Source organism: Prosopis cineraria, unplaced genomic scaffold (assembly GCF_029017545.1).
Source record: "Prosopis cineraria cultivar Desert tree isolate PC_DT_omini unplaced genomic scaffold, ASM2901754v1 PC11, whole genome shotgun sequence".
Taxonomy (NCBI): domain Eukaryota; kingdom Viridiplantae; phylum Streptophyta; class Magnoliopsida; order Fabales; family Fabaceae; genus Prosopis; species Prosopis cineraria.
This window is the reverse complement of record NW_026555342.1, coordinates 42,088,119-42,101,833: the sequence shown is the minus strand read 5'-3', so window position 1 is coordinate 42,101,833 and position 13,715 is coordinate 42,088,119. Positions and strand designations below refer to the sequence as shown.

General features: G+C 32.1%; 1 protein-coding gene across 1 annotated transcript; it reads left to right on the top strand.

Annotated features, from left to right (window-relative positions):
- Positions 1-763: 763 nt before the first annotated feature.
- LOC129286899 (probable hexosyltransferase MUCI70) lies at positions 764-6,566 on the top strand. Its single transcript, XM_054922993.1, has 9 exons — positions 764-1,708; positions 2,236-2,430; positions 2,580-2,793; positions 2,947-3,056; positions 3,138-3,335; positions 3,741-3,846; positions 4,836-5,023; positions 5,109-5,308; positions 6,094-6,566. Exons 1-9 carry the CDS (start codon positions 1,483-1,485, stop codon positions 6,301-6,303), a joined length of 1,647 nt encoding a protein of 548 aa, XP_054778968.1. The 5' UTR covers positions 764-1,482; the 3' UTR covers positions 6,304-6,566.
- The last annotated feature ends 7,149 nt before the right edge of the window (positions 6,567-13,715 follow it).

The window sequence follows — 13,715 nt, the reverse complement described above, 5'->3', positions numbered from 1 at the left end:
TATTTAATTTTTTTTATAAATTTTAAATATTCAACAAAAATACTTCAAATATTACATTTAAGTAGCATTTTAATAGATGGATTTAAATTAGAATCTTATACTTAAAATCTGTATTTAAATAATGTAAAAAGTTCTAAAAGTAGAAAAGGGAGGAGGTGAGATTCAAAGCAAAAATAGAAGATTAATATTGATAAGCTTATCTCTATTTTTGAATCAATGAAAATTGAGAAAAAAAATGAGAAGAGGGACAAGAATAACAAAGGATTGATGGTGAAAATATGAAGAAAATAAAAGGATTATAATAGTTAAAATTTCAAATAATTAAAGTTTAGGGAAAATTTAAATTGTAAAAAATTTATATACTCAATCTTATATATTTAAAATGCTTGTTTCAATTAGATGAAAACATGCAAATCTTTTAAAATTATTTATTTTATAACTAATTCTTATTATTAATATTATTAATACATTATAGACGCCTATTGTGATTTAATTGGATTAAAAATGTTTTAAGTAGAGAAAATACTTAAATCCTATCCATTTTAAATTACAAAAAAAAAAAATCATGGATGTGGGTAAATTTTTATATATATCCAATTGGAGATTTGATACAAATCTAAATCTAGGCTTAAATTATCATGCATCCAACCACAGGTCATACTGGCCAAAAAAGGGACAGGCCACACAGCCTAAGAGGTTAAAATTTGATATCCTTCGTTCAAAATAAATAAATACAGGAGGGAGGGGCGGAGAGGGGGAGACCGGAGACAGCGCGCAATTTGATTATGAATAATTGGGCAAACGCAAATGTCAAGCTGAGTGCGACAGCAATATTTGAACTAGAAAACATTGCTCATATGCGCAGAATGGCCTATCAATGATGTTCCATTTGTATATACTTCATTCTCCAAATTCTACACCCCCCTCGTATAAATGTTCCATGAAAATTTGATCTGAGATCATCAACCCGGGATTTTCAAAAGATAATATATTATATATCGCAGCTTCCAATAGAGTTCCTGGTTTCTTGCAAGACCTATATTTACTTGAAATCTATCTATTTGATCCAGCTAAAATCCGTACAGAGCCGGTCAGAAGCCCGTAGACTCATCCCTTGCTTGATTTTTTTTTTTTAGTAGTACCCAAATTTTTGTTAGCAATTGATCGCATCTTGCTCTTTCAAAGGCGTGACTAATTTATTCTGCTCTGCTTCCACTTCTGGAATTTTGTGTTTCGATACCCTTTGTCTTTGAGAGCAAATTCTTAATTTTAGTTGATTTGAAGTGAGAGTAACATTGCTAAGTATATTCAATTGCATGAAAATTCGATTATAGTTGTCTGTGAGATTCGGCTGAATTGCTGAATTGGGCGTGGCGAATTTATTTTTGGGCAGTTTAGGGGCAGCGTGTTAATATATTGAAGGGGCTGAATTTTCTGGGTGCCTAGATGAGGGGGTCATACGAGGGGTTTCAAGTGTAATGAATGAGGGGTTTTCTGGGTATTCGTTCAAGTTATGGTTCTTTAGGTAAACAGCTACAGAAAAGATTTCCAATTATTCACACAGTACGAAAGCTTTCCAAGATGGTAAAGGAGAAAGAGAAGCTCTTCATGCGGTTCTTCAAGTTTACAGGGCAAAAGAGTATTGGAATGCTGTTACTCTTTGCTATTTGTGCTGCGTTTTTCTTCTGGGTTTTGAACGTTGAAAAAGGTTCTCATTTTCCCCCATTCTCCTTTCAATTTCTCTATTTTCTTCCATGGTTTTAGTAATTATATCATCTTATATAATGTGATTGCTCACAATTTAAGCCTTCTATTATTTGCTTATGTTTCATAGAACACATGGGATATGTAGTTTGATGAATCTCAATTGGATGATTACAATGATGTTGTGTGGGTAAAAGGAATTCGGCATATGAATACGTCTGGTAGCTTCTTTGACATATTCTGGATTGACTTGGGTGCTATTGCCATTATTGTCTTAAACTATTTCATCTATTTCTCTTCTATTTTCTTTTGTACTAGTGTGCCTGGTTGTTGCAGTTCTTATTTATTTGCAATTCCGACATGGAAGTTGTCTTTATTGATTCAATTTGACTCACTGGCTTATGCTATACTTTATGTCTCTGCCTTGCCAAAGGGGGAAAAAAAACGAAAGAAAACCCTGTTTTTTGATTTACAATTTGATACTTGATTTCTATTTTAATTAGGTAATGTTTGAGATATGGTTTGTTTCAGGTGAAGAATCACGGGAAATAAACAGTGTTCAGAACAATAATGTTAATGAAAGCATTGTGAGCCTAACTTCAGATATGGTGTTGCCTCCTCCTCCCCCTAGCCATTTTATGGGCTACACACTTCCTCCTGGGCATCCTTGTAATAGTTTCGTACTGCCTCCTCCACCAGCCGATAAAAAACGCACTGGGCCACGGCGTAAGTTATTTTAAACTATTTTAAATCACCCAGTTCCTGAAGGTTTTGATATTAAAGACCATACGCTGGGCTTGCTGTACATTTTAGATCACTTTATAATATATGCTGGTAGTGTTGTTTCTGAATACTTTATCTTGTTCATGTTTTAGCATGCCCGGTTTGTTACCTACCAGTTGAAGAAGCCATAGCACTGATGCCAAAATCTCCATCACCTTCACCAATCCTTCAGAATTTAACTTTTATCTATGAGGAAAATTTGAGTAGAGATGGAGAATTTGGTGGTTCTGACTTCGGTGGATATCCCACTTTGGCGCAGAGAAGTTATTCTCACCATATTCAACCATCAATGAATATACACTGTGGGTATGTTCTAGTTTTTGTTGGATATTTAACTGGAATATTCATATTTCTTATAGGTATAAAATGTCTTTGGCTGCAGTAGGACATATTTATCCTATACTTATGTTCATGTCTGTTCACTCTCCATCCTCGGTTATGCATGTGTCTATCAATCAGATTTGTTCGTGGAATCAAACCTGGCCGCAACACAGGGTATGATATGGATGAGGATGACCTCCTGTATATGGAACAGTGTACTGGCATTGTTGTTGCATCTTGCATATTTGGTCTGTATTTATCTTGCCAGTCTTGTATTTTCTTAGTTATTTAGGCATTTAATTTACTTATAAATTTAAAATGTTCTTCAGGAAATTTTGATGAGATAAATGAGCCATCAAATATAAGTGAATATTCGAAGAAGACTGTATGCTTCCTTATGTTTGTAGATGAAGAAACAGAAAAATATCAGAGAAGTTCTGGCAGGCTTGATAGCAGCAAGAAAATTGGGGTATGGAGAGTTATAGTTACACGGAATCCTCCTTACACTGATGGTAGACGGACTGGAAGGTAAGAGTTTATAAATTTGGCCAGCTTCACCATGACTGTGACATTGATATGCATAAACTTGAAAACATTTGGTGCAGATTCTCTAAATATTTACGTTTTTCCTCATGATCTGATTGTTGCTTTAGAGAACTACTGTATTTGACAGTGGTTTTTTCTCTAGTCTAGATTGGAGGAGGTCTTCTGATTCGCCTTCAATGCATGGAGGAAAATGAAGCTTAGATTAGTAGTACATCTATATTTTCTAGATGCTTTTATGTGATCTGAGCATTATAATGATTTTATCTTTCTTCGTGGGTTGAGATAACATATATTTTAGTTGAACACTTTTTGTTTGATTTTTTTTTTTTTTTGGTAACATAGATCTTCCTTGTGATCTTCTTTGTACCATTTTACACATTGTCTACAGATTCCAAAGCTTCTGATACATAGAATGACTCCAAATGCCCGCTATTCTATATGGATTGATGGAAAGCTTGAGCTTGTTGTTGATCCTCATCAAATTCTTGAAAGGTACCTCTAAGTGTCTCTCTTTGAGATTACATATCTATGCAGAGCTCATATTTACTTATTTTAGGTGGAATTTGAATTCAGCTTCCTTCATCATACGCTAGGAACATTGTCATCATGAATTCATCTGGATCTGGCATGAACAGAATATCAAATCATTGCCTTGGAATGAATTTATTAGATCTGTCCCTTTCTCAATCAAGGACTTTCTCCCTATGTTGGAATTGGTTGTTCTTGATCAATCAAGTTCATGCTTAAACCATGGAAATGATTGCAACAAATCCATAAACTCGAATATAATCCCATATCAATTCAGAGGAATAGATGAAATTGAATGCAGAAGAAGCGTACCTAAATCTGCAGTCAAGAGTGTCACATGGTTCCATGAGTTGATGGATTGGCGCTATGATCTTTCAAATTGTAAACATATGGTTATCTAGAAGTGGGGGCTCAAATAATTAGTTTTTCGTCAAGCCCAATCCTGGGACCACGACCCTATTTATATTATAGACTTGAGTGTGTTATTTACAATTTGGGCCCTCAACAAGTTATAAATATTACTCTTATCTATACATTAATTCCATAATAATTACATCTCTTAAGCCTTAAAACTTCTCCAAATAGACCGCTAATATTTAGGCTAAATTATAATAATGGCAACACATTTTTAATATTTACATGTGTGGCGCCATTTGTTTCCAACACCCTGTTATGGCTACTCTTCACATTTTGACAGTTTGTTCCCCAAAAACAAGAATCTGATGTCTGATTGATTATGTTCGGTGAAATTCTTGTTTGAGTCGTTACTATTACCTCTTCAGATGTAATAATCATGGATTAAATTCCTTTCCTACAGAACTAGAAAATTGCTAGAATTTTTTTTTTTTGTTTGCATTCAGGGTTAAAGCTTATTTGGGTGCTAGCATTGATACTTTGTCTTGCCTGACCAGATTGCTTGTTTTCGAACCTTAACCACTCTGCTTATTATTCAGGTTTTTGTGGAGAAAGAATGCAACGTTCGCAATATCGAGACATTATAAGCGGTTTGATGTATTTGTTGAAGCTGAGGCAAATAAAGCTGCTGGAAAGTACGATAATGCCTCTATTGACTTTCAGATTGAGTTTTATAAGAATGAGGGACTGACCCCATATACAGAGGACAAATATCCCATCATAAGTGGTACAGCCAAAATTTTCTTGTTGGGTTAGATGCAAATTTTTCTCAATTCACTTCATGATTCTTAATCTTGATTGTTGATTTGCAGATGTTCCTGAAGGATGTGTAATTGTCCGAGAGCTTATTCCTATTAGCAACCTCTTCACTTGTCTCTGGTTCAATGAAGTTGATCGGTTTACTTCTAGGGATCAGATAAGTTTTTCAACCGTGAGAGACAAAATTTTGTCTCAGGTGGATTTTCATTCTAATATGTTCCAGGATTGTGAGAGACGCAATTTTGTAGTTCAGGTAATTAATTATCTATGTTTTTCTTGAATTCAGTCACTGAAGTAAAGAAAAAGCTTTAAATTGTAGTGTGTGTTATGTGTTATATGACTATCTGGTACTACCGATTAATCCATATTTTTGAGTGTAGAATTGAACGATGAACAATCTAAACTCATAGGAATGTCCATTGAACTTTACTAATAACGGGAGTCAAGCACCTTTGAAATGATTTGAACTGTTCAGATTAAAAAATTTTAATAAGTCTGCTTATTATCTATTTGGATGGTCTGAATTGTCCAAATTTAATATTATTTTTAATAATTTTTATAAATTAACTATTTAGATTTACTTTAGATGCTTCAAATTTAATATTAATTTTTTAATTTTTATAAAATTTTATTTTTGTACGTACAATATTAAAAATAACGATAATCTCTTAATGGGGCCTTTTCAATTTTTTTTAAAATTACAAGTTAAAATTTTTAAATATAAACAGTTCAGAATAAATTTGTATGGCCAATTTATGAAACTTATAAAAAGTTAATATTAAAATGAGATTGTTTTGATTAAATATAGACTATGATGAAGGATGGATTTATTAAAAATTTTATAAATTTTATCTTGATAAAAAAAAATAAAAATCTGAACATTTCAAATTAAATATAGACAGTGCAAATTATATCAGATATGATTAACACAGGTTACTCATAATTTGCTCCCTATTAATAACCAAGCTTGGTGGCCATGTATTATTTGTTATCTTGCATTGAACCTATTGAAACCAAACTTTTTATGTATGTTTACAGAAATACCATCGCGAAGTAATGGAGCTGATCAAGGCTCTACGTTCTCCTCCCTCTTCACCCCTATCTCTGCCGCCACCTTCACCGCCGCCACCATTGCCGGAAAGTCTGCCTGTGGTGGCATATCCTAGACAACAATGGACAGATTGGAGGACGGCGTCGATGTACAATCGGAAAGCTTTTCCTGGCAATGGAGATTCTGGTGCGACTTAAGAATTGATTTTGGGTATTCACATTCTTTTTCATTCCACTGAGGAAAATTATTCAGTGTTGAGCAGAGGAAAATGTGCAGGAAGGATGTGTTGAGCTTTTTTGCAATTAGACTCTGTTTTTCTTACGCTTTAATTTCTTGAATTGTTCTTGCTTATTCGTTATTTTTTTTGCTGTATATGTATAGTAAATTTTCAATATTATATTGTTCCATTATTTTGTTCCGTTGTTGAAGAAAAAATATATTTGTTCTCATTTGTATTCAAGTCAAGCCATGTCTCTTTGGTCTCACTAATAAAGTGACTTAAGCTACTTTCCAAAAATTTGATTTATCTGTTTTAGAAAAACACAACAATTGGTCTCTTATAATTTCATCGTATTTGTAATTGGTTCTAGTTTTTTTTTTTAAAATGTATTAAGTCCCTATAGTCTATTCTATATATAATGTTAGTCTCTCTATTTTTAGGAATTAGCTTCCCTCCTACCAATTCCTTTGCCTCCCCTCCTCCCAACTTCTCTACCATTGGATTTCAATTTAAATAGCCGAGATTCATTACATTATGAAATCATTATTATCATAATATAAAATAATAAATAACTTAATAAATGTAAGCTGTTAAATTTTACAATATATTATTTAATATTACTATTATAAATAAATTTATTATTTAACATTATAATAATTTTATAATACAATGAATCATAGCCATTGAAATTGAGATCCAATGGTGGAAATGTTCGGAGGAGGGGAAGCGGAGGGATTGGTGGGAGGAGGAGAATCAAGTCCCTAGTTTTAAATATTCCAAGAGAGATGATAATGCAACACTAATTGGGTTAAATTATCTGATATATAATAGTGTGAATGAAAATATTGACATGTTTGAATTAGAAAACCTATAGAACATGTTATGGTTGGGAAGTACATCCTTTTAGACTCAAGGGGTATGCTTTGTTATCAGTAGAGACTGATTTCTTTTGTAATACCGTTGGAAATGGGAAATAAAAGGTGGGATAATATTTTTTTTAAATAGTTTTTTTGGAACAAAATTATTTTTTCATTAGAGACCCATCTTTTTCTCTGTTAACGGAAAACATGATGGGTTTTTAATAAAAGAGTGATTTTACTTTTAAAAAATTGTTCTAAGGAGAATATTGCCTCACTCTTAAATACAAGATGCTCAACGTTTGATGAAAAAGAAAATTAAGGGGAAAATGATTTTTAACCCTTGTTTTTGTTTTTGTTTTTTTTTTGCAGAAGCCAAAAAAAGGGACATTAAAAAATTCTACAAAAAATTGCTTGTGCTATATTTTCTTGGGAGAATAACAATTAAGCACTAAGAAATTAATTAATTCAAGTTAAATCTTAATCAATTTTAGAATGCCAATAAAGTCTTTTGGTTGTTAGTGATAATATGTTTAATAGGGATTTGCAAAAATTTGATAATTCAGCGCAAAATTTTACAATTTTATTATGATGCATTTGTAGTTTTTTTTTCAAAATTTAATTGGGAATATAAAAGTTCATATTTAATATTGAGAAGTATTAGTTCTAATAGTTTTAGGAATTCGCAAGTTTAATTTCTTATTTTGCAATTTCGTTGTGATGTATTTGTGCAACTTATTTTCCTAATTTAATAAAGAACACAAGTGTTCACTTTTAATATGAAAAGTATCAAGTCTAATAGCCCTAAAGATTTGCAAGTTACGTTCCCAATTTTATAATTTTGTTGTAATGAATTTGTAATTTGTTTCTTAAATGTTAATATGTAATGTAGATGTTTATATTTAATATTGAAAAAAAAATTAAGTTTATTTTTTATTACTTGCCTATTGCTTATTTATTAATAAAATAAATAGATCCTTCATTTTGTTCAATGCCTATTGTTTATTCTTCAATCCTAATAAAATTTTAAAAATAAGTTATAAATACATCACAATGAAATTGTAAAATTGAGAGTTTTTGTAAATTTTTAAAGATATTAGACTTATTACTTCTAAAGGACCAAAAGACTTTGTTAGTATTCTAAAATTAATTGAAATTTAATTTGAATTAATTGATATTTTTGATACTTAATTGTTGCTCTCGCTATTCTTTAATGAAAATTGGGAAGAAAACTTTTTTTTTGGTATATTTATATTGATATTGATTCTATTTTTTCAAGTAATAATTAGGAAAATCAATATATATATATATATATATAACAATATTTTAAGCCACCTTTTCAATGCTCATAAAGCTGTGGCTAAAAGAAAAATGAAAAAATTTCAATGAAGACACCTTGATCACACTTATTTATATTCGAAACTCCTAATTTTTTTAAATTTTATTGCATTTTAGAGGCACTGATTTGAGATTAACTTTTTAAGAAAAATGACAAAATTTTCATTTATTTAAATTAATATTAGAATTGCTCTACTTTACTTGTTAATTATTTTATTTCATTTATTTCTTTGCTTACAAAATATTGTTAATTGCATTACTTCACTTGTTTATTTCCCTATAATGAAATCAAGTGAAAGTCTAACAATGAACAAGTAAAGTAGGGCAATGAATAACAGTCTGTAAGTGAATGAAAAATATACAGTAGGAAAATTCGGATATTAATTTCAATAAAAGGCAATTTTGTCATTTCCTTTAGAAATTTAATATTAAATCAGTACTTCAAAGACTGAACTTCAATTTTAGAAATTTAGAAGCTTTGAATTTAAATAAGTATAGTCAAAGGGTTTTTTTTTATTAAAATTATCTCAAAAAAATTTAGGCTTGAATATTGGACTGCATGCCATAATTTCTACTTTACTCCTATTTGTTGGGCTCATTCCAATCAACGTCTCTCCTCTCCTAAATCAAATCTCTTCCTAGTTACTGTTGAAAACCTAGAAGGAGATTTTGGTAGTAGTAGTTCCTCATATTTTGGAAATCGCCAAGACTGAATTCAAACTTTTCACAATAGCAATATTAAGGTGGACATCCTTGATTTTAAGGGAAAGCTTTAGCTTGATGACTATGTTGATTGGCTACAAATAGTGGAACACATATTTAAGTTCAAAGAGGTGCTCGACAAGCAGAAAGTTAAGATTGTGGCTATCAAACTCAAGAAGCACGCATCCATCTAGTGGGAAAACCTGAAGAAAAAGCGTGAGAGAGAAGGAAAGACCAAGATCTAGACTTGGGAAAAAATGAGAAAAAATGAAGCGTGAGCTCATGAGGAAGTTTTTTCCTATACACTATTACCAAGATAACTTCATCCATTTGTAGAATTTACGCTAGAAAATGCTATCTGTAGAGGAGTATACTTGAGAGTTTGAAAAGCTTATGATGAAATGTGACATTTAGGAGAAGGAGGAGTAAACCATAGCTCGATATCTAGGAGGGTTAAACATGGCTATTAGCCATTAGGTGCAGTTGCAACAATACTAGACTCTAGACAAAGTGATTCGACTAGCAATCTATATTAGGAAACAAACCCTTAGGATGGCCTCATGCTAGCCGTCTTCATGGGCTAAGGATTTCCCCATTGCTTTTAGAGCTCAAGCCTAGCGTCCTACCATTTCCAGCAATCCCCTACTAAAGGTTAGAGAATTTTGGTCTAAGACAATTTGATACTTCAAATGCTAAGGAATGGGTCACATTGCTTCGAGGTGTCCTAACCACAAAGTCATCACCAACATAGAAGGAGACGCATATGGTACATCAGAGACTGTGGAAGAGGAAGAATTTGTATTCGACACCTAAGAGCCAGCGTATGATGAAGAGTTTGTACCTACTGACCATAGAGATGTTGGTGGTTTGGCATAACTTGTACACAGCCTAAGCAAAGGAAGAGCCTTGGCTCCATCATAATATCTTCCATACCTGTTGCATTGCTCAAGGGAAAGTGTGTGATGTCATTATTGACAATGGAAGTTGTGAGAACATAGTGTATAACTACATGATGGAAAAGCTGAAATTGCCTGCTCAAAACCATCTCGTCTTGACAAGCTCTAGTGGTTTAACAAAGGTAGTAAGGTAAATGTTTCTAAACATTGTTTGGTTAGTTTTTCCATTGGTAACAAATTTCAGGATGAAATGTGGTATGATGTTATGCCAATGGATACCTATCATCTACTCTAAGGAAGACCTTAACAATATGACCGACATGCATATCATGATGGCCTACAAATACCTATTCTTTCAATAAGGATAGAGTGAAAATTAAGCTAGCACCTTTGTTGCTCGAAGAGTATAGTCGGAGCAAGCAAGAGTCCAAGCCATTGGTGTCTTTAGTAACCAGAGAATAGTTTAAAGTGACAAAAGTAAAAGTCCTAGCTTTGAGCTTTATCCTGGTACTTGAAACTAATGCTACAGTTTCTACTATCTCAACAAACGTTCAACAACTATTAGCTGAGTTTCTGGATGTGATACCAGATGACATTCCATTTGGATTGCCACCGATGGGACATACAACATGCCATTGATTTTATTCCAAGTGTCATCATTCCCAACAAGCCTATCTATAGAATGAGTCCCCAGGAGCATGCAAAGGTTTATAGGCAAGTTGAAGAGCTATTGAAGAAAGGACTTATTCATGAAAGCATCAGTCCATGTGCCATACCTATATTACTAGTGACCAAGAAGGATGAAAATTAGAGAATGTCCATTGATTGCTGAGCAATCAACAAGATCACTATCAAGTATTGATTCTCGATACCCCTTCTTGATGATATGTTAGACTAGTTATATGGAACTATTTTGTAATGATCTTAAATTTTAAATAAAAAAAAATTTCTCCTAATTATACTTTATTTAAATTAGTTTTATGGTAAATGGAGAGTCTTGAATTAGTGGAACATATGCTTATAGCTTATTTGAAGGTCTAGAGTTTGAATTCTTTTGAGCTATAGGTTAATTTTATTTAGTTTAAAATTATAGAAAAATTTTCAAAATGCTGTGTCTTTTATGTTATTAAAGAAAAGTGTTGTTTCCTCTCTTATAATTTTCACAATTTCCTAATATTTAAAATTTTATTCTTTTCTGTCGGTCAAACACACGCACCAGGAGAAAAATTCTGGATCCTTCATTTCTCTTCAATTTTTTTTTCTTGTGGTCTCTCACTGCTGTGCTTCCAGTCACCGACTTCCCCTTCTCTTATTCCCTATTTGGTTGAATCATGTGGAGACCGAGAGAGAGAAGCTTTGAATTCAAGTCCCCTATTATTCTCCGTCTTTTTCGTTCTCCTTCCCCTGCTGTTGAGTCAGTCACCGATTAGTTTTGCTATGGGTTTGCCACTATTGAGGTTTGATTTTTGAGTTCGTGGTTCCCTATACTTCCATCGGTCTTTTCTTGATTCTGTTTCTCATATTCATCTCTGTGCTTTTTGTGTGGTGGGCTGTCAGACATTCTTCTTCTTCCCTTTTCATTTTTTCTGAAGCAACTCATGTTGCTACCGATGTTACTAACTTGAGGTAAGGATTTTGGAGTTCTCTTTCATGCTGATTCTGTGAGAGTGTATGTAGGATGCTGTAATAGTGATTTCTCTTCCTAGCCTTGCCGTTGCTTGTGGCTCTGTTTAGAGTAGGATCTGAGTAAACTAAAATTTAAAGGTGAAGTGAATATTTCTAACAAGTAATTTTGATGTGGTCGTTTTGGGTTATTGTCAATGGAGAATAATATGAAATTAGTTCTTCACCTGTAATTTCTCTTGGCAAATGCATATTCTATCTTCTCGTTTAAAACGTCATTATGTGAACATGGAATTGAATTTCTATTTCTCATCCTCTATTATCGTTCCTCTTAGATGTATGGTCTATTATGTAATTTCCTAAAACTATGACAATCTTTTATGGAATTTGAAATTCATGAACTAATATCTTGCATATGGGGATTATGCTCTTGCACGTTGTATACATAGTTGAAAGTGCTGACTTGATAACCCTTGAATGGCACCTTTCTTTTGCTCCACTTTACCCTTTGCTCATGTCCCATTATCCTGATAGTTTGTTAGGAAGTCTGAATTGTTCAAATTATTATTATAAAAGAACTTTTAGAAAGGGAATTAAAGCAAAAGACACTCGGTAGTTTGTGATGTTTTATTAAGCACTGAGGAAGGCATAAACTAGATGGGAAGGTTTGTCTTTCGTTCTTATTGGATTATTGTGAAGTTAATAATTTAAAAAATTAAAAAAAATTTTGTTGGCTATGTATATATGTAGAGTTGTGATGTTATTTGGAATTAATTTAAATGTTACTAATTGTTTGAGAAAATTAATTGACATGTGAAATTGAAGGAGGTAAAGAACTTATGAGGATGAAAAGAACCTTGTTGATTGTCGATGGTTAGCATATTAAACACATATGTTTTTATAGTAAGAAAAGGATAAATAAGTGATCTTAGAATTTTGATTGATTGATTAGGAAAATTAATGGCACTCTTGGAATTGAGTTTGAAGTTAAAGTGAAGCAAGCATTAAAATTATTGAAAAACTCTTGGGTAAGTGGATAGCGTCCCAACTAATTTTTCAATAAAAATTTCCTTTACTAAATAGTACATTTTTTATACAAATTGTTTTAATATCAATGATGTGTTTGTTGAATAGTTTGTTTATCAAATTTTTTATTTTGTGAAATTACCTTTATCAGTTCTGAAATTTTAATTGATTAATAACTACAAGTTTGGATTTTGATTATGAGATTTCATTCTATCAAATATTGGATTAATACAGATAATGATTCATGCGAGTTTGACTTTGAAAATAAAAAATTTATTTACTACCAATGATTTTCTCGCATGTTTGAAACTGGATTTAAAATGGACTTATTACATAACACTAGTTGCTAGCGGCAGTTCTGTTAGCCCTTAGCACGCTATGGGTATGACTAGCTAGTTCGACTTTCATGAGCATTGCACTCACGTTTGTTATTTATGAGTTTCATACCTGCATTTGATTTCATGGCTTTGAGCTACGTTTGGTTAGCATTACCCTTGTGGACTATGTGTCCACGTTTGTTTTCATGGCATAAGTTGCGTTTGGTTACTTATCTTCGTGGACTGTGTGTCCACGTTTGTTACTTGTTCTGATAAGTCCCTATAATTATGAGTTTTTAATTATTTGATGGATCTATTTTTTTCATTGGTTTTGATTACTGACATATTTTTATAAATATTTTATGCAATTATTTGCTTTATTAAAATTACATGATAATGACGTTTGATATGATACTTTAATGAATCAAGAATTTATTTAAAACTACATAAAGTGCTTTTGTGATGAAATTTATTAAATATTTGTTTGCAAAAATTGTTATTTCTAGCACACATAATTATGTTAACCTTTCTTTTTATATACATTTAATTATTTATTGTTGGGATGCTATTTACTAAAAATTTTAGTCTCAGATTTATCATTTGAAGCGGATCCTATTGCTGACCTCTGAG